The sequence below is a fragment of the Papaver somniferum genome, chromosome 6 (genome assembly GCF_003573695.1).
Source record: "Papaver somniferum cultivar HN1 chromosome 6, ASM357369v1, whole genome shotgun sequence".
NCBI classification, from domain to species: domain Eukaryota; kingdom Viridiplantae; phylum Streptophyta; class Magnoliopsida; order Ranunculales; family Papaveraceae; genus Papaver; species Papaver somniferum.
In genome coordinates, this window is record NC_039363.1 from 96,617,324 (window position 1) to 96,644,132 (window position 26,809).

The window sequence follows — 26,809 nt, forward strand, 5'->3', positions numbered from 1 at the left end:
CACTTGGGATAATCACAAATAAGGAAATCAAAACATACATGAAAGACTAGATAGAACAGTAATCAATGCTGATTGGCATTCTCAATTCCCAAATGCTTCTCTGAGACATCTAGTGGCTATAGGATCAGGCCCTATTTTACTTAGTACAAAAAGTACAAATGCTAAACTTGAATGAGTCTTTAAATTTTATGACACTTGGTTGATTACCCTAAAAAAAGAAAAATATTTTTGGATTACCCTCAAAAAAGATAAAAAAAAACTTTTAAGAGATATTGAGAGACTAAAGGAAAGTAGGTATACTGAGTATCAGCAGAAAAAGCTAAAAGAAAAATTATTAGAATTAGAACTATTGTATGATACTCAAGAAGCCATAGCTAAGCAGCAATCTAGAGACAATCTCATTGAGTTGGGGGAAAGCAATACTAAATATTTTTACACAATTACCTTGAGAAGAAGAAAATGAAATAACATAGAAAGCATGCTAAACATATAGAATACAATAACAAGGAAAAAAACTGCACAATTCTGACAAATACTTCCAAACCCTTTTTATGGAAACTTCTTCGGAGCAACATACAAATGACCAATTGCTTAAATTTATTTCTCTAGTTCTTACTAGTCTAAACAACTTTATTATAATGCTACCCCCTACTAGAGAGGAAATCTTTTTAGTTTAAAAAAAATATGAATCCTAATAAATCTCCAGGACCTAATGGGTTTCCTATTAGTTTTTTCTTGCACCATTGGGAAACATTAGGTACTCATGTTACTTTAACTGTCCAGAACTTCTTCTTAAAAAAAAATGCACCCTGAATTAAATAAGACCCATCTTTTCCTAATTCCCAAGGTAAAACAACCCAAAAATCCCAGTCAATTTAGACCAATAGGGCTTTATAACACAATTTATATAGAAATAGAAAAGATAATAGCTAATAGAATCAAACCCTTGTTAGAGAAAATAATTTCACCATTTCAGTCAGCCTTCATATCCTCCAGAAATATTTCTGATAACATTATAGTAGCACATGAAATTATACATTCTTTCAAAAATAAGAAAGAAAGAACATTGGGGCTTAGGTTTAAAAATCGACATGTCTAAATCCTTTGATAGGGTAAATTGGAAATCTCTTATTTCAATTTTATCTTCGTTTGGTTTCAGTAGAGATGTTTGCTTGCTAATAGAACAATGCATTTCAACTACTACAATTTCTGTCCTTTTAAATGGCTCTCTTGGCGAAGCCTTTATCCCTTCCAGAGGTTTGCGTCAAGGTGACCCTCTTTCTCCATATCTATTCATCATATGTATGGAAGTTTTCTCTAGACTTCTTCTTCAACAAGAGAACAAGAAAATTTTACATGGAGTTAAGATAATTTCAAAAAGTGAACCAATCTTTCATCTCTTCTTTGCTAATGATTGCCTTCTTTTCGTAAAAGTCGATCTTGTAGAGTGCAAGAACTTACTTGACACTATAACAATCTTTAGTAAAGCCTCTGGTTAGCTCATTAATTTCGAAAAGTCTGGAGTTTTCTTTGGGAGAAAAGTGCTAGCAAAACACCAAAGAATGATGTCTAAACTCCTGAAAATAAAACGCATAAGTCTTAAAGATCTTTATTTAGGAGCTCCCCTTTTCATGTATAAATCCAAAATAAAAACCTTTCCACATATCCTAGAAAGAATGGAATCTAATGCAAAAGGATGGAAAGGCTCAGTACTTTCTCAACCCAGTAGGTCTGTCCTAAATATAGCAGTCTTAGCTAGTATACCTACCTACCAGATGGGATGCTTTATCCTTCCCAAAAGAATAACTAATAAAATTTATGCAATTCAGAGAGATTTCTAGTGAGGAAAAGAAACAAGAAGAAAAGGTTGTTACCTTAAAACTTGGTCAAGTCTTTGTAAACCGATTCAGAAAGGGGGTTTAGGCTTTAAGGATGCTCGTAAATTTAATCTAGCAGTGCATGATAAGTTAGCATCGTGATTAGTCAACGAACCAGATGCTCTTTGGGTCAAAACATTGGGCTCTAGATACTTTCGAAACTCATCTTCCCTCAGAGCCAAAGCTAAAACCAATGGCTCTTGAACTTGGAATTGCACCAGTCAGGGTTTAGAACACATATACAAGTATAGCTTCTGGGAAGTAGGCAATGGTCAGGATATTAATATTTGGAATGACAAATGGATCCCGGAATTAACTGAAACTCTAGAAAACCTTTGTCCAGTATAATACACTCACATTAGCTTAGTTTCAGACTTGTTTGATCCAAACTCTTGTTCTTAGGATATGAACATCATAAAATCTATTCTTCCTGAAGACATATATAGCTAATAAAATTAAGAAAAAACACCTCTTTAAGGATAAGAACCATATTCTTAAGAAAGATCAGTTAAGATGGACTTTTAATAAAGTCAGGAGACTACACAATGAAATCCTTATATGACAAACTGAATGAAAATGGTACTGATATAGTTACTCTAGATTTGCCTGACTCCTTTTGTACTGCTACATGGAAACTAGATATTTCTCAAAGAATTAAATTTTTTCTATGGAAGTGCCTTCAAAATGCTTTATCTACTAACTTTAAACTGTACGGGAAGGTAAAGGATGTAGAATTACACCGTACCATGTGTGGAAATGCAACTGAAACTACTGAACATCTTCTACTGCACTTCCCTTATGCTACAGAAGTTTGGAACTTAGCTCCCAGTCCGATTTCTCTAAACATAGATAGTTCAAGTACCTTTTTAACACTCTGTAAGGATCATATCAATAACCCCAGAAGAGAGATCTCTTTGGAATCAATGCTGACTAAGATGTGGTTTATTTGGAAGGAAAGGTGTAACAAAGTTTTTGAAAACAAGTCAACACCAGCTAAGTCCTTGGCTTTAAAAATTCAAGGACACATTGCTTTCTGATAATAAAAAAAAAGGAGTTTGCAGGTTAAAGATGCCAAACAACATAAGAATAATATAGCTATAGTATGGAGGGCACCTCTAAAGAACACTCTCAAAATCAATATTGATGTTGCTTGGATTTCTAACATCTTACCTTCCAGTTATGTTATAATTCAGAGAGATGATGCAGGTAATTAAGGAGGAGGACAAGATGGACATTCAACATCCCCATACCCACAAGAAGCGGAAGCTATATGAGTGTTTCAAGCAGCTACTTGGGCACATGATAAAGGACTGTAAAAGTTTAGCATAAAAGGAGATTGTGAAAGCCTCTTCAAATACATATATGGAAAGAATTCAGACATCACTTGGCGTTCCAAAGCATACTTAGATGAAGCAAAAAGACTGGCTCAATTATGTAACAACTTTTTAGTTTTTTATTTTGTCCCAATACAAGGAAATAAGGTGACATACATTCTAGCAAAGTTCGTTAGACCTTTAAACTCACCTATTTTTGTGGGGAAACACCCCCTGCTTGTATTGAAAACCAGTTATTAGTAGATAAATCTAATATCAATACATCCTCTTGTGGATCGATATTAGATGACTCTACTTTTTTTATAACACAAGTCCCACGGGATCCTTAGTTTTTTAATGAATTGTCTTATACACACACAAAAAAAAAGGCTTAAACAAGTATACAATCTTATTCCTCTACATAAACCAGTACCTCTCTTAGCTAGCTTATCAGCAGAAACATTAATTTCTCTGAAGCTATGCACAAGGGTAATACTTGCCAGGTGCAAAACAAGTCTATCCCATATCGAGATAATGCACCAAGAAAATTTCTTAGCAGCAAAAGCCGAAACAACTACCCTAAAATAAGTTTTGAAGCAAATATTGTTGAAATGATTAGAAAAAGGCCATTCACCAGCACAAATAATAGTTATAGCCTCTGCCAAATAGTGGCAATGACTAAGGCCTAGGGATGTTGACGGGTCCTATCAGGTCAAGGTAGTATACACTCAGAACCGTTTATTTTATCCGCGTCCGGGTTTTAATAGTTTGGGGTCCGGTTCTTAAGTTAATGGAACCTGAACCAAACACGCTAAAAAATCGGAAACCCATCAGATCCAGGTACCCGTTGGGTATTAAAAGAATAATAGTTATGATAAAGAAAACACAATACCTTTCACTTGTTTATTCAAATCAAATTTATTTTAATACAAACTTATAGTTATGTTTTATTAATAGCCTAAATAAGCATTAATTTTAAGCAAACGAATGAAAAATCTAATAAAATTAAAACCAAGGCTAGATAAATTTTGGTAAAAATGTATAAGTTAAACAATCTTGTACCTTTATGGTGTCCATTCGGATATACCGTCGGGCATCTACATTGCTAATGAATCTGAGTCCAATTTTAGGACAACGAGACCTTATGAGAACCATATCCGAATCAGCCGGTTTCGGTTCGGGCATGGTTTAACGGATACCCTTTAACAACTCTAACAATGCCTAAACTCCCTGAAACAACTACTATGAGTATACCCCACTATCTTTGCCAATAAAATCATAAGAGTTGCCTCTGGAAGCACGATCACAGCGAAGCAGAAGCCAGTTGGCCTTATCAGGCAAACCAAAAAGCAGTCAACATTATATTTCTTATGAATTTCTACGTAGCTACCAAAAACTAGTGCATTCCGGATAGCTAGCCTCACCATCTACGGGTTTTAGTTTCAAATGTCAATTTTCAACGATTAATTTTCGAAATAATAAACGACAGTGTTGTGTTCATTTCTGATAGATATGTACAACCCCGTACATACTACCCTCACATTAACTTCTAGTTCACCCTCTATTAAAAGAAAACATGTCAACGTATCCATCCCACCATGAATTAACCTGTTCTCGAGATGTAAGCAAGAAGAAAAGAAAACGCAATATTGTGGTCACGCATTTGATAACGTGTCCAAGTGGCATTAAAAGATTGTCCCCCCACCATTTAGCCGTATGATTAGAATTGACAGTTGGACACAAAACATAGCTTGCATTTTATTGTGTTGTTGTTATCACCATATATATATATAAGAACTCAAAACAAACCAAGCTTACTATTATTCTTTTGGATTTGGTGGGCATTAGATGGTGAACATCATATTACATTATCGAGTTCCAAATGAATAAATTTGACATTTTATTAATTAATTAAGCATTTTCTTTTCAGATGAAGATGACTTTCTAATTTGTTTAAAGACTTTTATTTGTTGTGGAAAGTCTGTTTGAACCAAAAAACCTTGATGAAGAAGATTTCGATCATGACCAAATAAACTTTCAACGTTATAACATTCATCTTACCAAAACTGCAAAAATTCAAATTTCCATGTCACTCTTGTAGATTGTTATTTTCGATCACTCTGTTTAAGAGTTGGCATGCATCCACATAAAATCATCACATCACAAGATCGCCAAACATCCTTATTTCAAACGGAAAATGGATCATTTGTCCTAATATATATATAAATCACGGTTCAAATGAACGAGTAAAAAATAGTTTGGGTGAAATGACCAAAAAAAAATTAGTAAGGATGAAACTGGTTTCATCCTACCTTAAATTTATAAAATAGCAAGGATGACACTGGATACATCCTGTGTAAAATAAAAATAAGGAAAAATATTTGAAAATTGGCACGATGAAACTGGTTACTTCCAGCCTATTTTTACATTTTTGTCCATTTAAACAGTATCAAAATCTAACTGTCTATTTCACCCAGAAATTGTTGATTTTGATCTTTTTAACCAATTTTGTGTACAAACTTCTGAGATATTTATTGTAAACTTAAGTTAGCTGGAAAATATTCTTCTTCTCCACCTTGACATGTTGTTGGGCAAGTCATATTCAAACATTAGATTTGGATGGTTCTCAACTTATGAAGAACACGGACAAAGACCACAACACTATTAAAAACACAAACTACTCATAAAAGTCATTCACGTGTACTTTTCATTTTCCTAATAATTACTGTAAGCCAAGTGCACAAGCAGAAGTTAGCTGGATGGTAGATGAGGCAAAGAAACCCATCTCCATATGCCAAACGAATAAAAGGGCAATGGCTCCGTCCAGTAATCACGTGCTCAAACATGATTCCAGAGATTCGCAGTTAACCTGGGAATACCACGATTAAATCTCAAATTGTCAAGCATGGTCATAGTTTTGGATGAATCAGTTCCTAAAATGCGACCCAAACCGCACTCTAATCAAAAATTCTAGAATGCATGCAGTACATGTACTGGAGTAAGCAATGAACAGACGCCACCTCACACAAACCAAACACCACCCCCACAAGACCAGACCAGACCAGAGATTGGTCATAGGATATCCGTGATGTACTTTATCATAGGACCACTCCACTGTTGTGTTCGTCATCATGAATCACAGTCGGTGGTAAAATCATAGACACAAATCTGGAACTAAAAGATAGATCAGTCGATCTATTTTTACTCACCTAAACTCAAACACTTTAAAATTAGAGAGAGAAATGTGTGTCTGAAACAGAGGTCTTGAAATGACCAAAATACCCTCGGTGAATAAAAGCGAGGTAATTTTGGGTAACCCAAGTACCAAAAAATGCAGAATTGGTCTTCCATTTTTCTCTCCAGAAAATGAATGAACAAAATTACAGTAAATTTTTTAAAAAAGTTAAAAAAAAAAAAAAAAAAAGGAAAAAAAGAGGAAATGGAAAGGAAAAGAAAAAAAACAGAGGAACCCCGTTTTCTTTCGTTATCATCATCTGTACTTTTTCCCTGTTGAGTGTTCAGATTGGTGGGTCTCTGCAAATAATGGCAGGATTTTTCAAATTTCCTTTAAATAACTAGGGCTGACGTTTTCCTTTTCCTTTTCTCTTCTCCATTTCATTTTTAATTTTAAGGTTTTTCAATAAATTATTTTCTATCCAGAGAGTCCTATGAAACCTTCCATTTGATTAAAAAAAAAATCACAATTTTCAGAAAAAAATTCTGTTTTTTCTTTCAGTACCTGCTGCATTGAAAACGAACCCTGTTTTTTTTTTCTTTATAAAAACGAAAATTAAGATAGAAAAACCAACAGACAAAAACGTGTTGAGCTGTTAATAATCCACACCATCTTCTCTCTATTTCAAAGCTGTATCCTCCTAATGAGATCGAATTTTGGACTCATCTCTTTCCACCACCTTCCAATCTCCATATACATAACAAAAAAAACCAACTCGCTCTCTGGGTTCTTTCCGAATGTCGATATGAGTACAGAAACATAGCTCCAGCATAAATCCCCACGCGTCACTTATCTCTTCCATTTCCTTCAGTTTCATAATAATTATTTCTTACCCTCTGCAGAAATCAAATTTCAGGATAATGTGATGTGGGTTCTCTGAATTTCAGTCATTTCATACTCCAAAAATTGAAACTTTACAACAAAAAGGAGAGGGATTTGTGTGTTTTTGTGTTGGAAGAGAAGATCGGAGAGAATGGCACCACCGACGTTCCAATGGTGGGAGAAAGAAAGCCATAGAGGGACGCCGGTAATAGTAAAAATGGAAAACCCTAATTATTCAATGGTGGAGATTGAAGGTCCAAGTGAAGAAGATGTTTTTCTAACGCCGAATAATAGAAATGCAAAAGGGAGAGGTAAAAATGCAAAACAATTGACATGGGTTTTGTTATTGAAAGCTCACAAAGCTGTTGGATGTTTAACTTCAATTGGTTCAACAACATTCAATCTTTTCTCTGCAATTAAACGTAGGCTTCATTCAGGAAGAACAGATTCAGAAGAAGATGATGATGGAAATGATGATCATACCCAAGAGATTCATCATAATGATAATGCTAATGAAAATCAGACTGTAAAAAGCAGATTTTATTCATTTATAAAACTGTTTTTATGGTTTTCTGTGGTGCTATTAGGGTTTGAAATTGCTGCTTATTTTAATGGTTGGCAATTTGAGTCACCATACTTGAATTTTCAGCAGCATTTTCATTTGCCTTCTTTTGAATTTGAAGGGGGTCTTTTTGATTTTGTGTATTCTAGATGGGTTTTTATAAGGGTTGAGTATTTAGCTCCACCTCTACAGTTTCTAGCAAATGCTTGTATTGTGTTGTTCTTGATACAAAGTGTGGATCGGTTAGTTTTGTGTTTAGGGTGTTTTTGGATCAAATTTAAGAAGATTAAACCGATTCCGAAAGGAGAGATTGTGTTGGATGTTGAATCAAGTGGTGGAAGCACTGATAAAACTAATTACTTCCCAATGGTTCTTGTTCAGATCCCTATGTGCAATGAAAAGGAGGTAAATTTGTTTCAATCTCTATTGATTCTTTTAAATAGTAGTACTACTATTTTTGCGAAACGAGTTTCATGGATTATGTGCATCTTAGTTGTAGGGATGAATTCTAATGCTAGAGCTACCATATTAGGTTGGCTTCATGTTTGTATTTGCATATGTTCATAGAAACTTTGAAATGGGGTAGGTTTTACTTCTCGGCCGCAAGATTTTGATGTAATTGTGAAATGCGGTGATCACTGATCAGGTATACCAGCAATCTATCGGTGCTGTCTGCAATTTAGACTGGCCAAAATCAAACATGCTCATTCAAGTACTGGATGACTCTGATGACCCAATTACACAATTGCTTATCAAAGAGGAAGTTCAGAAATGGCAGCAAGAGGGCGCGCACATTGTCTACAGGCATCGTGTGCTTAGAGACGGGTACAAAGCTGGGAATTTGAAATCTGCCATGAATTGTAGTTATGTCAAGGATTACGAATTTGTTGTCATCTTTGATGCTGATTTTCAACCTAACCCAGATTTTTTGATGAAGACAGTACCTCACTTCAAGGTACAGGGTGTTTTCTATGGTATCTCGACTTCTCTACTAAGAATTGCAAATAACCTAAAGCATTATTATCTTATCATAGTTTCACTGAAACTTTTTTGTTGAATTACAGGACAATGATGAAATAGCGTTGGTTCAGGCCAGGTGGTCTTTTGTCAATAAAGACGAGAACCTGCTCACAAGATTGCAGTACATCAACTTGTCTTTTCATTTTGAGGTTGAACAGCAAGTCAATGGGATATTCCTCAACTTCTTTGGATTCAATGGAACCGCTGGCGTTTGGAGGATAAAGGCTTTGGAGGAATCTGGTGGATGGTTGGAGAGAACTACAGTGGAAGACATGGATATAGCCGTTCGTGCTCATCTTCATGGATGGAAATTCGTTTTTCTCAATGATGTTGAGGTATGTTATCTACATACCACTATGAGTACTCTGTATGGATTTATTTTTCCTATTTTACCTGGGGTTGCATATTTGGTTTGATTACTGAATTCCTGTCTTCACAGTGTCAATGTGAACTACCTGAATCTTATGAAGCATATCGAAAGCAGCAACACAGATGGCATTCTGGTCCCATGCAGCTGTTTCGCCTCTGTTTGCCTGACATTATTCGTTCAAAGGTAATGGACATTTTCAGTTTATTTTTACTGCCGCTTCACTATTTTCATCATTATCATTTTGTGTATCGTTCGGTTTCTCCGTGTTCTATACCACATAAGCTATCTTCTAAAAAACATGCTCTGATATTGTAAACAAATAAGAACTTTACTTTAAACTTCGGGAAAATCATATCAAAATTCTTATTGCTGACGGTACCTGTTTCATTCTGCTTGGAAAAATGCAGATCAGTGTTGGAAAGAAGGCCAATATGATATTCCTCTTCTTCCTACTACGAAAACTTATATTACCCTTCTATTCCTTCACCCTCTTCTGCATAATTCTCCCCATGACAATGTTCATCCCAGAAGCTGAGCTTCCTCCCTGGGTCGTCTGCTATATCCCAGCCACCATGTCATTTCTCAACATCCTTCCGGCTCCCAAATCCTTCCCTTTCATAGTTCCTTACCTCCTCTTTGAAAACACAATGTCTGTCACCAAATTCAACGCAATGATCTCTGGCCTCTTCCAGCTTGGGAGTGCCTACGAATGGGTTGTCACCAAAAAGTCAGGTCGCTCCTCTGAGGGTGATCTTGTATCATTAGTTGAAAAAGATCCAAAGCACATTCGTGGTGTATCTGTGCCCAATCTCGATGAGATGGAGAAGGAAGAAATTCGGCAGAAGCAACAACGAGTGTCTGAAAAGAAGAAGAAACACAACAGAATATATACAAAGGAGCTAGCTCTTGCTTTTCTTCTCCTCACAGCCTCTGCAAGGAGTTTGTTGTCTGCACAGGGTATACATTTTTACTTTCTTCTTTTCCAGGGGATATCTTTCTTAATGGTGGGTCTGGACCTGATAGGAGAACAGGTTGAGTAAGACAGTAACATAAGTAGGAGGACTGAATTAGATAGAACAACAGAAAAATACGCCATGTGCAAATGATCCTAGTCTTCGACAGAAAACAGGTGAAAATGCGGAAGGTGAGCAAGATTTTGTTCTTGCATTTCACTCTCCCAAGACCCGTGGTTTGATATCGAAACCCTTTCCATCTCAATGCAGACCATCGATAGACTATATAGAAGAAAGATGGTAGGAACAAGAGGACGTTCGTATACTGGAGAACAAAGTGCTGTAGATACTTGACTTGCTGGGTTTTCTTTCATTTTTTTTCTCTCCTTTTTTCGTATGGTTAATTCTTTTGTTTTTTCTGTGACAATTCTTTTGTAAGAAATTTTGTTATAAAAACAGGGATTTTAGTTTAGTTTAATTGCTCCAAGAACAGCAGAAAAATATAAAGAGGAGAAGGAGGAGGACATTGTGAAGGTCCACCCTTTCACTCTCAGTTGTGTCGATCTAGTTTTTAACAGTGAACATATTCTATTACTATATCTGTAAATGAACATCTGATTCAGTAAATTCCTAGCCTTAACTTTTTAGATGGAAATTCATTGTTATTTGACATGGTTACAGTTGTGAGACTTCAGTTTTTATTTGTGGAAAGTGGATAAATGTGCAGAAATTGTAAATGCTGGGATGATTTCTTAGGCAGTTTGGCCACTGTTTCATCTCTCAAACAGCTGTTAATGGGGCTTAAATAGGACCCCAGATTGATGCATCATATTTTTCAGGCATTGAGTTTTGGAATGAAGTATGAACAGGAGGATGTTCCAACTTAAACTCTTACAGGACCACCAAGTCCACATATAGAAAGTGAAATTGGAGTCATTGTGCAGTTATCCAACTTAATACTGCTCACAAAAACATGCACAGGCATTGGCACATGCCTACCAGTTTTTGGAAGTAAGTATTTGCAGTATCCAAAGACCCTACACCCATTATGAGTGGGGCGCCTCAAGAATCAAGATATGCACAGCTGCTAGAAAGACCGGATTTTACTTCTCTAGCAACCTGGTTGTCAACATTCCAAAATCCAAACCATTTCATTAATGAAAAATCCAAAACTAATAAAAGCCCAGATTTTCATGTAGGTCAGGGATTTTTGAGTGAATGACTTGTAAGGGTCGAAGTATGAAAATCTTTTATGTCGACAATCAAATTATACCCTGAAAATTTAGGGACATCAAAGAAGTTCCATATCTTTTATGAATTCATGATCCCGTTCATAAAAACCTGGAACTTGTAGGAAAAGACTAACCAAATAAATCTTCCATTAAACCCAAATGCAGATAAGTTTTATCACCCAACTCTAATGTATATAGTAAAATTAAGAGGGATGACCAGAACATTGACGTAAAAAATACCATCAGATGCATGCTGTATATATGAACTCGTAATCGAACTCCAATGTATATATGAAATAGGAGCTGCTGATGACTCTGATGTTACTTTTTCAGATTGTCTTGGGCTCTTGGCAGTTGGTTATTATGGCTGTGGAGGGGCACTGATCACTGCACATACACAAGGCTAAACAAACAAAGACACTGACTATGACTAGTTACTAACAGTTCCGTCCCTTTTCAAAATGTGCTTGAGTTTTTCGTTTGCTGCAACAAGTTCAGCAGCTATTCCTGGTTCATTTGCAGAATGTCCAGCATCTGCAACCACCTGTCGTGAACAAAGTAGAGTTACCAGTAAGGTGACTTGTATCTATCAAGATTTAGATTATAAGTGGAAAGACTGAGACACCGGTTTCAGACAGAGAGCACGATGGTACTTAAAAGCATTCACTTGGTTAGAACTAAGTAGGAGGAGCACAATTGTATTCTTCCCTACTTTAACCTCTTTCTGTGTTCAGACTAAGAGATTACACTTATTCAGCCGTCAGCTTTGAGGCTAAGGTGCTAGCTTTGCGGGGTTTAAAGTAATGGGCACCTGTTGAAGCTAAACATTTCTCCTACTATAATATTAGCTAGACAGTATACACGATAAACGGGCAACAGATTTTCTCTTCAAATCAATAATTTAAAAAAGTAAATATAGTCACATAATATCAGTGGTCTCACCTTAAATTCTGCCTCTGGCCATGCTTTATGAAGTTCCCATGCAGACATCATTGGACAGCACATATCATACCTTCCCTGTAAAGTGACAGTTTATCAAACAAAGGTGGAAAGAAGCATAATAAACCAAATCCTGCTATACAGCTCGTTATAGCTCATGAAAAAGGCAAATTTATACAGGTAAATATTTTCACTCCTTAATACGATCCTGATACAAGGTACTGAGAGAAATGTAAGCTTTTCCGCAAGACATGAGGTAAGTAACCAAAGGAAACAACAAACTTTACCTGAACAATTGTAGTGTTAATATGTCTTATCTTATCGATGTTATCCAAGAGGAACGACTCGGTAGGAAAAAAGCCCTTGTTCACGAAGTAATGGTTTTCAATCCTTGCAAATGCCTGCATGCAGCAAACACGCACATATTTATTAAAAAGTACTTCTTAAGGTTGCACTCGGAACAAAGTTTCTTAATGAATAGTTGGGGCATTAAAAAAACAAAAACGGATGTTGGTAGCAAGCTGGAAGGTCAACCAAAATGGTTACAGACGCTACAGAATGTGTAGGTTGAAGGAACAAAAGGATGAAGATTCGGAGAGAACCATATCCTATCAAGGCATTAGTTGTACGGGAAACCAAGCTGCTAATATCACACAGATCATTACATTATATATTACCTATTGTTTGCAAAAATTATGACATGTAGAGAAAGAGGAAGCTAACCAAGGAAAACTTATCATCATCTCCTCTTTTAGCTTGATCTTCATTAGGGATAAGATATGTGGTCATCATCTCCCACCTGGTCCACCTTCTAGCAGCCTCATACTAAACACAAAAGAGATCGAATAGTCATGAAAAAGAAAGCTTTATTAAGGGAAAGGGTGAACACAAATAGTATCCTACTTAATAGACAAAGATTATTAACAAATGATAAAAAATTCCTTCCAACAACAGATAATGTTTAGTTGTTCTTGCAAGTGACACAACAATGAATAGGCAATGCACATGACCACATGACCAATCTCAATGTGCATACGGGATCCAACAAAGTCATACATATTAATGTTTACGTGTTAAGTATGTAAATGGACAAATTCTCAACCAAGTTCTGGTTACGTTGATTCCATCCATGACAGATACATATCTAATTCATGTAGTTAATATAAAGAGCCCTGTCTGGTGATTGGTCATTTGCGTGGGTTGGGAGCATGGTCCCTTCCCACCATTCTTGCCTTCCTATCAGGTAATGCTGTTACAGGTTTTACTTTTCTTGTGGTTGAGATGGGTATTTTAAATTTTTTAAGAAGTTCGAGTATGAAGTTCCAAAATTTCTTTTAGGAGAAAACTCTGATGTTTCTAGGAGGGCCTGCCAAATCTCACAATTCCATGAGATCATAGATGCTTTCTACACCAATTTCTATTGAGTTGCACAATATACACAACAAATCATGACCTCAGCTTAATATTTCAGCTACTAGTAGGCGAATTCCACTGGATTACTTGCATTAAAATATGCGTACAGATTATATTAGGCAAGTTACATAGATAGCAAGTTAGCAACTAAAAATTAATGAGCCAAACTCCGTAGGCTTTAACAACAAATATTGGGCAAAGAGCCAAAGTAAAGAACAAAACCACAAAAAGATAAAAAACATTGAGCTTTAAATCAGTAATCTTACTTGTGTTTCTAGATCCTCGGAATTCAACCTCTTGTTGTAGGCACTTATAAAACAGCTCCTCTCGTTTTCTGGGATCAAGTCTCTGAAAGACTCCCAAGCTAAAGAATGCAAGGAGAAAACAACAAGACATTATTTCCTCTTTGTCAATCAGAATGACCAGCCAAAGCAAATTTTTGTGTACATGCATATATAAAATAAACAAGAAAGAACAGATATATACTCCTTTTAAAAGGGCAAAAGAAAATCTTTCTTTACAAATATTTTGATCACCGGCTTACAAGGTTTGATTTTTCTCCTCACGTATTTTCAAAGATTTCAAGTACATCCACACACATTATGCAGACTGAAAATTTTAACTCGATGGTGGCATAGATAGTGCCAAGGAACTTCAGATATTATCACACAACTTCAATAATCAACCAATGCTACGTAAAAATCCACATTTGAAACTTGACAATCCTAACCCAAATGATCCCAGATATGAGCCTCAGTGATCATAACGGCTTTATTTAGTACACAAATTCTTATTTATAATTTTAAATATAATTTTAGAAATACTTGAACAGTGAACACATACCATCGGGAAATACAGCTGCAGCACCAACTCCTTCGTAAAACCAATCAAGCTCTTTCTTTCTTAGCAGAAAGATACCTCTAAGGACAATGCCAGTAACCTTATAATTGAATGCAAACAATCAGGAATCAGCTTATCTGTGGTTTGCGATTTCCCACCGTATGTTATTTATTCAAAAGGGAGGAAAGCAGAAGATGGTATAAAAGAAGGCACCTTGTCAGGATGTGCTTGGCTGTAGGCTAAGGAAAGAGTGCTTCCCCACGACCCACCAAAAACCTGCATTACTAGTCCAAATAGAAAGTGTAAGCTACAAAATTCACTGCTATCTCTCTCTCTAAAACATATAGGATGAAAATATTAACCTGCCATTCTGGAATTTCCAAATGCTCTCTTAGCTTTTCAATATCATTAATGAGGTCCCATGTTGTGTTTTCCTCCAAGCAAGCATGGGGTGTGCTTTTACCAGCACCTCTCTGCAAAAATAAGAGACCTTTATACATTAACAACAGAATTTACACTGCGAAACCACAAATACTGAACAAATTGGGGGTATAACGAGCATAACCTGATCAAACAAAACAATACGGTAAAATTCAGGGTCAAAGAATCTTCTATTGCTAGGTGCTGTACCACCTCCTGGACCTCCATGGAGAAACACAACTGGCTGGCAAAAAATACAAAATTGGAAATCCATTATAACCAAATCAAATGAAAAAAATTTGAATTTTTCATTCATTGAAAAAATGTAATCGGCAACAAACTACTCACATGTCCATTAGGATTCCCTGATTGCTCCCAATAGATTGAGTGAAGATCAGAAACTTTCAAAAACCCAGACTTATGTGGCTCTATATCTGAATAAAGGTTCCTGTTCAACTCCGGTAATGAATCCATAGATTGTTTTATGTGATTGATTTGCCGAGCACGGGTTACTACCAACTTACTTCTATCTACACAATCAAATCAAAACAAAAAAAAGAAAGAAATCTAAGCAAAAAGAAACTAACAAAAACCCTAACTTGGAATGGATTAGTTAATACCTGAGAAGAAGTGGGTAGAAGAGATTGGAGTGGATACGGATGATAATTTCTTTAGAGAGTTTGAGAGAGAGTGGGGAAGCGTTAAGAGAGGAAAATGCTGCTGACAAATAAGAGTACGGGTGATTAGACGACACATTGTGTATTGGACTCGTAGTTTGGCAACACATCACCACTATAAGCTTTACTGTGCCGGCCTGTGCTGGTGTGCCAACTTGCTCTTGGAAACTAAGCCTAGAAGTGGATCGGGCTGTTTGGCTCGTTGAACTGAACCTCCCCAATAAGATATGACTGAATTCACCCGACTTATTTGGATCAGACTCAAAAATTAGCGAGTCAGTGATTTGGTCTAACGAGTCAGAGATATTATGTTGCCTGACCCAAACGGATCTGAATAAAGGATTAGGTTTGAGTCAGATCTAGCTCAAAATAAATAAATAAACGGTCTGATATCTGACTTGCGTCGAGTCACGAGTTGGCTTAGATCCAGACGCTGAGTCAGATGCACACAAACATACTATAACTCATTCGGATCTGATTCACTACTTCTAATAATCTGATTCAAAAATTATTAAATAATAAAATTAAAACTGTAAAATTCAGTCAGACGTGTGTTCCACGACTCAGACACTGAGGTATATTTTACTCAAATATCTCAAGTCCGACATTAAGAGAAAACGGTCATGAGTTAGATCAAAACAGTCAAGGTGCTAGAGTCTTGTGATGATTCATGACACGCTTAGAAAAATATTTTTGATTTAGACCCGTCACCTCTTAAAAAAAGACTTTTTTTTTGGTAGGTGGGTGTAGAAGTATTATTTAGACCTTGTTTATTTGCAGCTGACTCGAGGTCTAGGCCTGAGTCAACCACTGACTCGTGCTGAGTCAGCAGTTAGACCATTTGTTTTCTATTTTGAGTCAGATCTGACTGTGCCGTTTGAGTCAAGTAACGAAATACCCCCGACTCATGGGACCAAACCACTGACTCACATATTTTTGAGTCAAATGAGTCATATCTGACTCAAAACAAGCATATTGAGCCTGATCCAGATGAGTCGGGTGATTTCAGTCGGATCAAGACGACTCAGATGAGTCATAAGTAAACAAACATGGCGTTTGAGTTATTTTATAATTGAACCCATACTTTGTTGAAGTTTTAGATTATTGGACTTGGATGCATATTTGGTTGTGGTCCTTTCTCATTGTTCAGCTGTAGGTGTCAATGTGCTGAAAAATGAATTCAGCATTATTGAAAATCAACAGCGTGAATGCAAAGCAAGACATTGCTGCCTACTTTTGGCTTATGTAAAAGTTGAGAAGGACTGAGATGGCAGAGGATAACTTCAAACTGTGTTTCAAGTGTTACCAAATGCAATCCACCTGTTTATCGAAAGAAGTTAAACTCAATGAGAAGAAACATAGTCATAGCAGAGAGTGGTACATTCAAATGATTAAACTTCGTTTTGAAGAATTGAACCCACTGGTTAAAAGAAACTGATAATTAGTCTTAATTAATAAGCAAGCAAAACTCTTAAAATACAGAAATTTCTTCACAAAGCATGAACAAAACTCCTCTCTTAATAATAAACACTTCCTAAACGAAATCATTTTTTTTTCTCTCTGACCAAGTCCTGTGAACTATGTTGTCTGACTATACACAGTTGTTTTTTTTTTTTTTTTTTTTTGCTTCTATCATCATGTCACTTAATTTCTTCTGCTAAAATTCGAAGAACAAAATGGTTAACTTAGGAGCTGCGATAAACCTATACAACTCTGAACAATTCTTTCCCTTTTAACAGTTCATTTTCTATGGGGTTTCTGTTGAATAGTTCAGTGGAAGAAACCGTGGAAACTCATCGATGTTTGGATATACTACTTGTTACAAGAGATGAACTCTTTTCCTAATTCCACTATAGCTCCAACTTCATATGACCTGCAGACAGAAACGTATGTTAGCGCTATTTATAATATAATCTGTGCAAAATCTCAAATCGAAGTTTTCACAAATAGCATTACCACTTAATCCCATATTTTCAAGAGCTTGGTTAGAAATTAAGCCCATTTGAATCATTGACTGGAGCTCGTCCTCCCATGTATTCGGCGGTGCCTGTATATAACTAACGATTAAGAATAGCTTGAAATTGATATTTAACGACCACTTCTTTTCTTATATTACTTCTAATCTTTTTTACCTGAGACATGTTGGGTAGCTGGGGATTTGTACATTGTAGAGCTTGCATCCCTGCTAGAGGATTTAAAGATGGATGAAGAGATGAGGTCGCTCCTGGACCAAATCCGTGTAGAGCTGCGCCTAAACTTCTTGAATGAAGAATCTAGAACCGAAAAAACGAAATCAGCTCACAACTTTTTATACAAAGATTTTAAAAAAGAAACAGCCAGGATTGGTTTAGAAATGAACAGCGTTCCCTACTTACATCTTTGGAAAGAATTTGGTCAATATCAAAGTTCACTTCTGGATTGACAGTGGCAAGCTTCATTGATAGGAACTGCAAAAAGAAAGAGAGAATGAATATACCTTAACATATGAGCTATCAATTCAGATAAACTCATTCCGGATAGTGGGTCATCTATAGATACTACTGGATGCTGTGTTTAAGCATGGCACTATCAACGCATAATCTTCGTTACAGAAATAACGGAAGTTATAATATACTATGGTCTTCTCAATCAACCCCACCAAGTATCATGTGGCGGACCTGACTAAGCACGACTGTGCACTCAATCCAGATAACCCCCAAAGTTAACTAATCTTCGTAGACTAACACTGTATCCAGGATCTAAAGCTAAGAAAATTTCACATTTGGGTCCTCATGGGACCAAGCTTGATAGGTTATGCAGCCCGCTAGTTAAAAAGTTTGGATAATCAACTAATCCAAGTGCAGGAATATTAACTGGATTTCTCATGTTAATGAACATCGATTTTTCTCATACTGCTAGCTACGCAAGGTGAAAAATTACTAACGTTCATAGTCATACCTCAACTTGTTGTTGCAGGGATTGAACATAGTTGATAATCTCATCCAGCATGACTGCCTTGCCAGTAATCTGTGACATAAATATGATCCTTCTAATTAGAATTTCAAACGCATTATCTAACATAAGGCTCCTACTGATAAATCTTTTCCAGTCTTACCTTATTGCAACCTGGAACAAGATCTTGCAGAAGCTTCATTCGTTCGCTTATCTTTTCTCGTCTTACCTATGATCCAAAGGAAGTTTATACTTTAAATACGAAACTAAAGAGTAAAAAGGCACAAAATGAATGAAAAAAGACAAACAACACTACGAAAGAAACAACGCCTTACCCTTTCAGCAAGACTGTGACTATTGGTTGCCTGACCACGTCTTGCCCTGAGATGAACGCAGTCGTCTTTTGGAGCTTGACCATCTTGTGAATTATCTTTAGCTTTACCGTTTGAATTTCCACGTGAACTCGTTGCAGGGTTCTTTCCAGCTTTTGATTTCTTATCATTTTGTTCGTTCGAATCATCAAGGCCCCCTTCAGAGACATCCTTCTGTTGCTCTGCGTCAGTCTCATTCTACAACAACAGAAAACAAATGTAAATCATCAAGTATCATTCAATCCGTAAATGCAAAGATATTACAATGTGATCACGAAATTCATAGAAAATTTTAACCAAGATTACCTGTACAGAACTGAATTGACCCTGGGGACTCTTGCTTGAGTTGTAATCAGGCACCCTTTTCCTTTTATTCCCATCAGGCGAAGAATTTCTTGAATTATTCTCGGCAATACCATCCTTATTCGAAGTGTAATTAGAAGGGCAACCAGAGTTAGCAATCTGGCTACGCTCAGACCCGCCAAACGAACCAGCAATTTCCGAAAAATTCCCACTGCCAAAGCAAGGAAGTTTCGGTCCTGATCCAATAAATCTAGGATCATTCGGAAACTGAACAGGATGACCACCCTGGTTTCCATACATACCATACGGAGAAATGGGAATTTGATGATGCTGAGAAGCCATTGAAGGACCACCACCACTATGAGCAAGTGAAAGCATTGGATCCCAACCAGTACCAAAATATGAATTCCCTCCTCCCCCACTAGAGGTTTCCCCTAAAGACATTGTAACCTTTCCAGACTGTGGATTTGTATAAATCCCAGAAGATGGAGAATTCAAATGACTTCCACCTCCACCTCTTTGTTGAAGACCTAAATCACAATTATCATCAGAACCCATGATCCAAAACTCAAATCCCCCTCTCTAATTAGTCTCAAATTTCACACTAGTACCAAGATAATGTAAGGAAGATTAAATTGAAAAACAGTTTATCTTCAAAGAAAAGTTGCCCAAACTAAAGCAAAAGTAGGTTTGACAAAAAAGAATAGATAGTAAATTTTGTGAAGGACTCAACAAAGGAAGAAAGAAACAAGTAACCTTTGCAGCTTTAAAGTAAAGCAACAAAACCCAACTGAGTTTTCAGAATCCAATAAACACTAAAACTAAAAAAGAAAGAAAGAAAAGATGATATCAAGCAGAAGGGCATATAATCTTCTTCTACTCTAGACTACCCACCACCACCACTACTACTACTAATATCACCACCACCTCCTCTCTTTACTTTTTAATCAGATTATTAAGGCTTATGTGATCAGTCATGTTAAAAAACAAATGCACCTAATAGACAAGAAAGTAAACCTTTCAGAGCACAAAGCAGACAGACAAACTAGTAAAGAAATGACATTTAGTTTAACAGCTCACACCACAAAATTATTAAAAGAAAGCAGATTCCCTTTTCTTTTGTTAAATAAACAAATGGATTGGGGGTTCTTTCATACATCATCTCTACTCATATGAATCATGAATTTAGTCCAAACAAACAACCTTTAAATGTTGTTTAATAATCAAACCCAGTTGGGGGTTTCATACAATATAATGCAGTTTAAACTTAAACCCAGTTGGGGGGTTTCATCAAGCTTCAGTTTTTCTATCTACTCATGAAAAATGGGTTGTAATTACAGAAACCCTTTTTGATGATTTACTCCTTCACATACCAGACCCACTAAATGATGTAGGTTTTTTTTTTGTTGTTGTTGCAGAAATCACAGTAAAAAAATAAAGAAAGGAAGATAAATCTTTGAAGATCAGAAAGAGATAATGTTAGATAGATTTGCTTACCTGCTCCAAATTTACAGGTAAAAATGGTATAAGAAATATAAAATTGGAGGAGACACAATAAACCACTGCCAACTGCTTTTGAATCATAATCTATTACTCCCTCTCTCTGTGTAACTTTTTTTATTTTAAAAAAAAAAATCAAAAATAAAGAAAAAATAATTGAATTGAATTGATTTGATTTGATTATCAGGGAAGAAGATGTTGTTCTTTCTTCTCTTCAACTAGAAGCGTTGCTTGCCATCTTTTCACTGACACATTTTTTTGCCAACTATCTTAACACATCACTTGCTGTCTTGCACTCAATTCCCTTCTCACTGCCAACTAACCCTTTTTTTCTTTCTTTCTCTTTTTTTTTTTCCTTTATCAAATTTCTTTTCAAGGAGTACAAGGTTATATTGTATCAAACTGGGGTCGATATCCCATCCATCCACCTCCCTTGCTAGCTGCTCCCTGGGGGTGCATTGTCCTGCCGTGTTCAGATTTGAGCGTGTGCTGTGCCATTGTTTTGACAAGTGATAATGGTTGGAAGACTGATATCTATGTTTTTTTGTATTGGTGACAAATTTTATAGATCACCGTCCACAGAATGAATAAACTTTGTTTTTTTTTTTTATTTGCATTATTTGATTGGTGAATTTGACCGCAACTAATACAAAAATAAATCCCAATTATCAATTCAATGTCATTTTGAGGATATCACCTGCCTGCACTTAAAAAAATACTATCTCTGTTTCAGAAAAAATGATACTTTCACTTAACTGAGACAAATTTACTAGGAAGCACTTCAACCACATCATCGTAGAGCTGAGCTGATGCTTTTGGATGGATGAAGTACACACGACTGTTGTCAAAGACTCAAAAGTACATATTTTCATGTGCTCTCCTCCTTTCACAATAAGCTTATTCAAGAATATAAACCCCCAACAAATAATCAAATCATGACCCTTGATTTCACCATGACAATTAGGTAAAGATGACATGAATTTCTAAATAGTATTTCAGTACAGCTCCCATCTTCTTTAACCCATAACAAATGGAATCTAATCAATCCTTTTTCACCATACATTTGTACGTTTTCCAGCTATCAGTAAGTGTTAGTTTTGGTCAAAGTCTCCAAATGGGTTGGTCTGAAATAGTATATATATACGGTCAAATGACAGTCAAACGTATCTACTATTAGGTGGGTTGGTTGTCCTTGCTGGAAAACTAGTTAAAAATTTGGGATCCTATGTGTCTGTGACTCTCTGTGTGTGTCTTTTTTAGTGGAATTTGGTATCTAATCAAATTTTGTCAGAGATTTTTGATTGAATTAGATTAAGTTAAAATGTTTGGTTATGGGTTTTGTTAAGGTCAAGTGGAACATTGTGATTCAGGCCTTGATCAGGGATCAGAAAAAGGTTTGGTGGGGGTGGCAGCATTATGTTTCATTTTTGCTTCTGATGGAAGATATTGGTGGTCATGAATTATGAATTAGGTTTGTGATTTTGATGAATGTTTTGGTCTTATTCTGGTTTTAGTTGCAATCTAAGCAAACTTCATCATGGAGACATGAAAATGATTTGACCATGTGCAGGACTGTATAGATATCATTAGGGTGGATCAAACTTGCATTTTTAGTTAAAGAAAGTACTAGATGATTTTGTTTTTAGAAACCTTGAAACACTTGTTGTGATTTAAAGCTAAAGAAGATGCGAGAGGTAAACGAGCATGATTTAGAACCTTGAGATTATATCCTATTCAAAGTTTTAGCAGCGCTTCAGCAGTTGAGCATAAAATATTCTGCTATATCAGCTCCCCTACATTTGGTGGTATATCATCATTGCGGGTGACAACCTAAGAGGCCTAGGCCCGGATCAACTCTCATGTATAAAAATGAATTTTGTTTCAGAAAAATGATACTTGTATTTTTTTTTTTTTTTAAATAAAGATCGGTCAAATTGGAAAAGTGAAAGTATCATTTTCCGAAACGGAAGAGTTCCATGTATGTTTGTATCCTTACTCGGGCGGACACTATTGAAATATTATTGGTGAATTTACCAGAATACCCCTAGGATAAATCTCTGGAATTTGGAAGTTGCGCTTGTCCTCCAATGCTGTCGACCCATATCTTTGGCTTATTAACACGGGTCCAGCACTTCTGGCACACCATTGTGTGTCGCGGCTGCCAGAGTATCACCGCGGGGCCAATCCAATTTATCGAACCATAACCGAGAAAACTATTTTCGCCGAATTAGTGATTTGTTAAATCATTTTGATTGATGACCTAATTCTTGACCCCCGATGGACACAAACATACCAGAGAATTTTGTCAGATCGTTTTAATTAGCTTTGCAATCTCTTTTTATATGGGGATTTGTCCAGTAGTTTTATAATTTTCGCTTTAAACCATTTGCCATCTTCCTTTAATTTTTTATTAAAGAAAATCTGCCTTCACTCCTTTTTAGAGATTATAACTTGTTTATTTTAGTCGCATGCAACTTCAATACCGGAAGATAGCCGTGCTAGATTATTTCACAAAACGTCTTGAGAAAAGGCTAACTGCCACACACTATCGTTACATCGACACAAACAGGGGCGGAGCCAAGGGTTGACTAATCCTGGCTCTAGCCCCCCCTAAAATCTAGTTAACTGTATAAAAACTCTCTATTTCTGCATATATTTTATGTTTAGCCCACTATATATTAACATTTAGTCCACCAGAGTTTCTAAAATTTATTTTAGCCCTCTGAATATCTTTTTCTGGCTCCTCAACTGGACACAAACACACCACATATGAAGCAAACCCAAGCCTGCTATATTCATTCGACGTAATTAATCACAGGAGAGTGAAAACTATAAAAGATGAAACAACATGCTCATAAACATATAGAGGTACAAACATGATATCAAACATTAAACTGCTTGAATCATTAAAAAATATTAAATATAATTAATGGCACTCCGTTCCCCCTAACAAAAAGAACTATTTTCGCTTTGTGATCATAAACATGTCTTCGTGCAGTAATTTATCCTTATTGTATAGTCATAACATAAGTGAACTGGAAAAGAAGGATATTGTGAATGTTCAAATAAATAAAGGTTTTCCTAATGTGTGTCATTAATAATAGAGGGAATGGACAATTATCACCAAAAAAAAAAAAACGGCTTACTAAGTTTTAGTTGAAACTCATTGTTAACATAAGACAAGCTTTCTTCGTAACATTTTCAGCATCTTCACCTAAACAAAGTTATCATTTTCTTAACAAAAAGAAAGAATTAGATTAATTTTTTATCTGATTCATAGAATTTTCACCCTCAGAACCTTCCCCTTGCCCAAAATTACCATGACTCAACAAATCATCAATCATCTCCTTAGGGAACCTAAGATATGGTTGTTCGTTGTCAGCAGCTCTTCCAAAAATGTACTCAACAACAGAGTTTCTTTCGACAAGCCAGCAAATATGCACCCTCAGTAGCATTAAATTGTCTGGTGCAAAAGCCAAGATTTTCAAATCTCAACATGATTAATCACAAGATAGTGAGAAACTACACGAGATAAAACAACATGCTCATAAATAGAGAGAGTTAGAGACATGATATTTACATTATATTGCTTGAATCATTGAAAAATATTGAATATAAATAATAATGACACTCCGTCCCCAAAAAAAAGACTCTTTCCACTATGTGATCAAAAACATCTCTAAAAAACCTCAATTAGCTTTGCAATCTCTTCATAAAACAAGAATTTGTCCAGCAATATAATAATTTTCGCTTCAAACCATTTATCCTCCTCCTTTAGTCTCTAATTCAAGAGCATGCATGCCTTCATTTTCTTTGGAGATTATAACTTGTTTATTTTAATCAGATGCAACTTCGGCATTGGAAAATAGCCATGCTAGATTAAGTAGTTATGATTATTTTGCCAAACGTCTTGAGAAAAGGATAACTACAATGCACAATTGTTTTGTTATTCATACCAGTAATTAACAAAAATCTTTTGTTATTTTTATTCTGTGTTTCAGGTTTCTGCTAATCATTATTTTATCTTTTTTTTTTTTACTGGTAAAGAATTTGGCGCCGACGAGTTTCAAACTCGGGTCATTGGTATGATCACCAATGATTTGACCATTGTACTACAATAACATCGACTCATTATGTTTATCTTTATTCTTCATTATTTACGCATGACCGATTAATAAAATTTCATTTTGTTTATGCTTATTTATATTATATATGTGTGTCTAAGCTTTTATATTTGATTATTTTTTCGAATAAGTTAGTATGGTTCAATATTCTTTTAACTCTTTTTACGTCAATGACGAGGTAAACATGATGTTTTTTTAATAACTAATTATCTATATGATATGATATAAAAAATTGATACCGAAATGGTTTTCTCATTTTTTTTCTTTGATATGGTAGTATTTCTATTGTTAGATCATTGCTCGGTTAAACTTGAAAGTTTTTCTATATAAAGCTTGTTGTCAATATAAGATGTACAAAATTATATATTGATTTCTAGTCTAATAAAGTCAACTCTCGGACTAGGATTTGAGTATGGTAGTTGAGTATCAGACATCACTGAATAACTATCGAAGAGAAATATGCACCAAAAAATTTATTAAAGATTTTTTATTAAAAAGGAGAATACACAAAAATTAATGGGGTCCTTTACTCTATGTGTGGGATCCACCACTTAGATAAATATTCAAAGCAGAGTTTATAATCAGTAAAAACTCTATTTTCTTCTTAAAAAATTTCTCTGGACTTCTATCCATTTTGAGGTAAGAAGAGTACTCTGGATCTCTGATTAGAGAACCGATCAGTTATTTCAGTTCTTATTTAATAATGGAGACACCAAGAAGAAAAGAGATGAGAAGAGAAGAGAAGAGGAAGAGATAATTTACAGAGAAAATAATTTTCTTCTCTTCTTCAAAAGAAAAATCATGGAGATTTTGAGTGGAACTTTTATAATGCGGCTAAACCATGAAGGCAAAGTGGCCTTAGGCATTAATACAAGGGTTGTGAGAGGAAATTATAGGAAAAGAATAATGGAATATAATAATAAGATTGAAACTGTCAGTAACAAAATTAGAGTTTTCAACAACATTATTATAGATAGAGTTGGACATCAGGAATTTAATGTGAATTCCACCCTAAAGTAAGTTTATTTTTTCTTCTTTTTTGGGTAAGATTTTACCGGTAATGTAAGTTTTTTATTTCTTCCTTTTGCTCATTTTTTGGGAGATTTTACGAGTTAACAAGGGTTTACTCAATATACTTCTATAGATGTGTAGAGATTTAAAAAGAGTCACGAAAATCAACAAATTTCTGAGAGTTCTACAATATTGGGAAAAACCTTGAGAAGTTATGCAAAGTTATCTAATGCATGATAAGAAAGTTATCATAGCTTATTGATTATACTAACTTCAACTAAATTAAAACTAAATAAATATTATTATATATACAATACAACATCTTTCTTTATTTTCTTCAATAAAATGCAATAAATAATAAAAAATAATTATTATTGCACATGTATACATAATAAATAAAATAAAAATACGATTAATCATTCATGTAATTTATATGCATTTATGATAGGGGCTTTGTTGTATATTTAGGAAATAAATAAAAGAGAAATAAATAAACAATGGTACATGATGGTCATGAATTGCCCTAAAAACAAGCAGAGAAAAATTCAACGATGATAACGTAGTGAATCTACTATTGGGGTAGTAAAGGTTTTCAGTTAGTCCCACTACATGTTTCACTCATTAGTTTCTTCGAGACAACTATTATGATCAACCTAGCGATTCTTCAAAAAAACCATGGAAAAATTGTCACTATATATAGAGCCAACACAAAAATGACAAGAGCTAAAATTGTAATAATTCGTCTTTAACTTATTATATAGGTCGTGCCGTTACGGCACGGGTGAAGTTCTAGTTCCTATATAATGCACACATAATCAAATAACTATATGCAGTATGTTATGTCGATGTCGTACTTATGAAGTTCAAAAAGATAAGCATTCATACTTCGTAATATG

General features: G+C 35.4%; 3 protein-coding genes across 4 annotated transcripts; 1 reads left to right on the forward strand and 2 right to left on the reverse strand.

Moving 5' to 3' along the window:
* Positions 1-6,611: 6,611 nt before the first annotated feature.
* Positions 6,612-10,779, forward strand: LOC113288495 (probable xyloglucan glycosyltransferase 12). The gene is made up of 5 exons (XM_026537543.1): positions 6,612-8,214; positions 8,456-8,764; positions 8,874-9,164; positions 9,269-9,382; positions 9,607-10,779. The coding sequence occupies exons 1-5, from the start codon at positions 7,399-7,401 to the stop codon at positions 10,237-10,239; spliced, it is 2,163 nt and encodes a 720-aa protein (XP_026393328.1). The 5' UTR covers positions 6,612-7,398; the 3' UTR covers positions 10,240-10,779.
* Positions 10,780-11,433: 654 nt separating this feature from the next.
* On the reverse strand, positions 11,434-15,751 carry LOC113288496 (proline iminopeptidase-like). Its single transcript, XM_026537545.1, has 11 exons — positions 15,617-15,751; positions 15,345-15,526; positions 15,142-15,240; positions 14,939-15,049; positions 14,790-14,852; positions 14,580-14,676; positions 14,003-14,100; positions 13,047-13,148; positions 12,611-12,724; positions 12,327-12,401; positions 11,434-11,928 (listed from the first exon to the last, which is right to left on the reverse strand). The coding sequence occupies exons 2-11, from the start codon at positions 15,468-15,470 to the stop codon at positions 11,815-11,817; spliced, it is 999 nt and encodes a 332-aa protein (XP_026393330.1). The 5' UTR covers positions 15,471-15,526; positions 15,617-15,751; the 3' UTR covers positions 11,434-11,814.
* Positions 15,752-17,274: 1,523 nt separating this feature from the next.
* LOC113288497 (transcription factor bHLH74-like) lies at positions 17,275-21,141 on the reverse strand. Of its 2 annotated transcripts, XM_026537547.1 has the most exons (9): positions 20,776-21,141; positions 19,282-19,808; positions 18,940-19,173; positions 18,768-18,833; positions 18,611-18,679; positions 18,049-18,120; positions 17,806-17,946; positions 17,630-17,720; positions 17,275-17,546 (listed from the first exon to the last, which is right to left on the reverse strand). In XM_026537547.1, exons 2-9 carry the CDS (start codon positions 19,720-19,722, stop codon positions 17,524-17,526), a joined length of 1,137 nt encoding a protein of 378 aa, XP_026393332.1. In that variant the 5' UTR covers positions 19,723-19,808; positions 20,776-21,141; the 3' UTR covers positions 17,275-17,523. The 2 variants fall into 2 exon arrangements, with proteins under 2 accessions (XP_026393332.1, XP_026393331.1); XM_026537546.1 differs by lacking the exon at positions 20,776-21,141 and having other exon boundaries at positions 19,282-20,755.
* Positions 21,142-26,809: the final 5,668 nt, after the last annotated feature.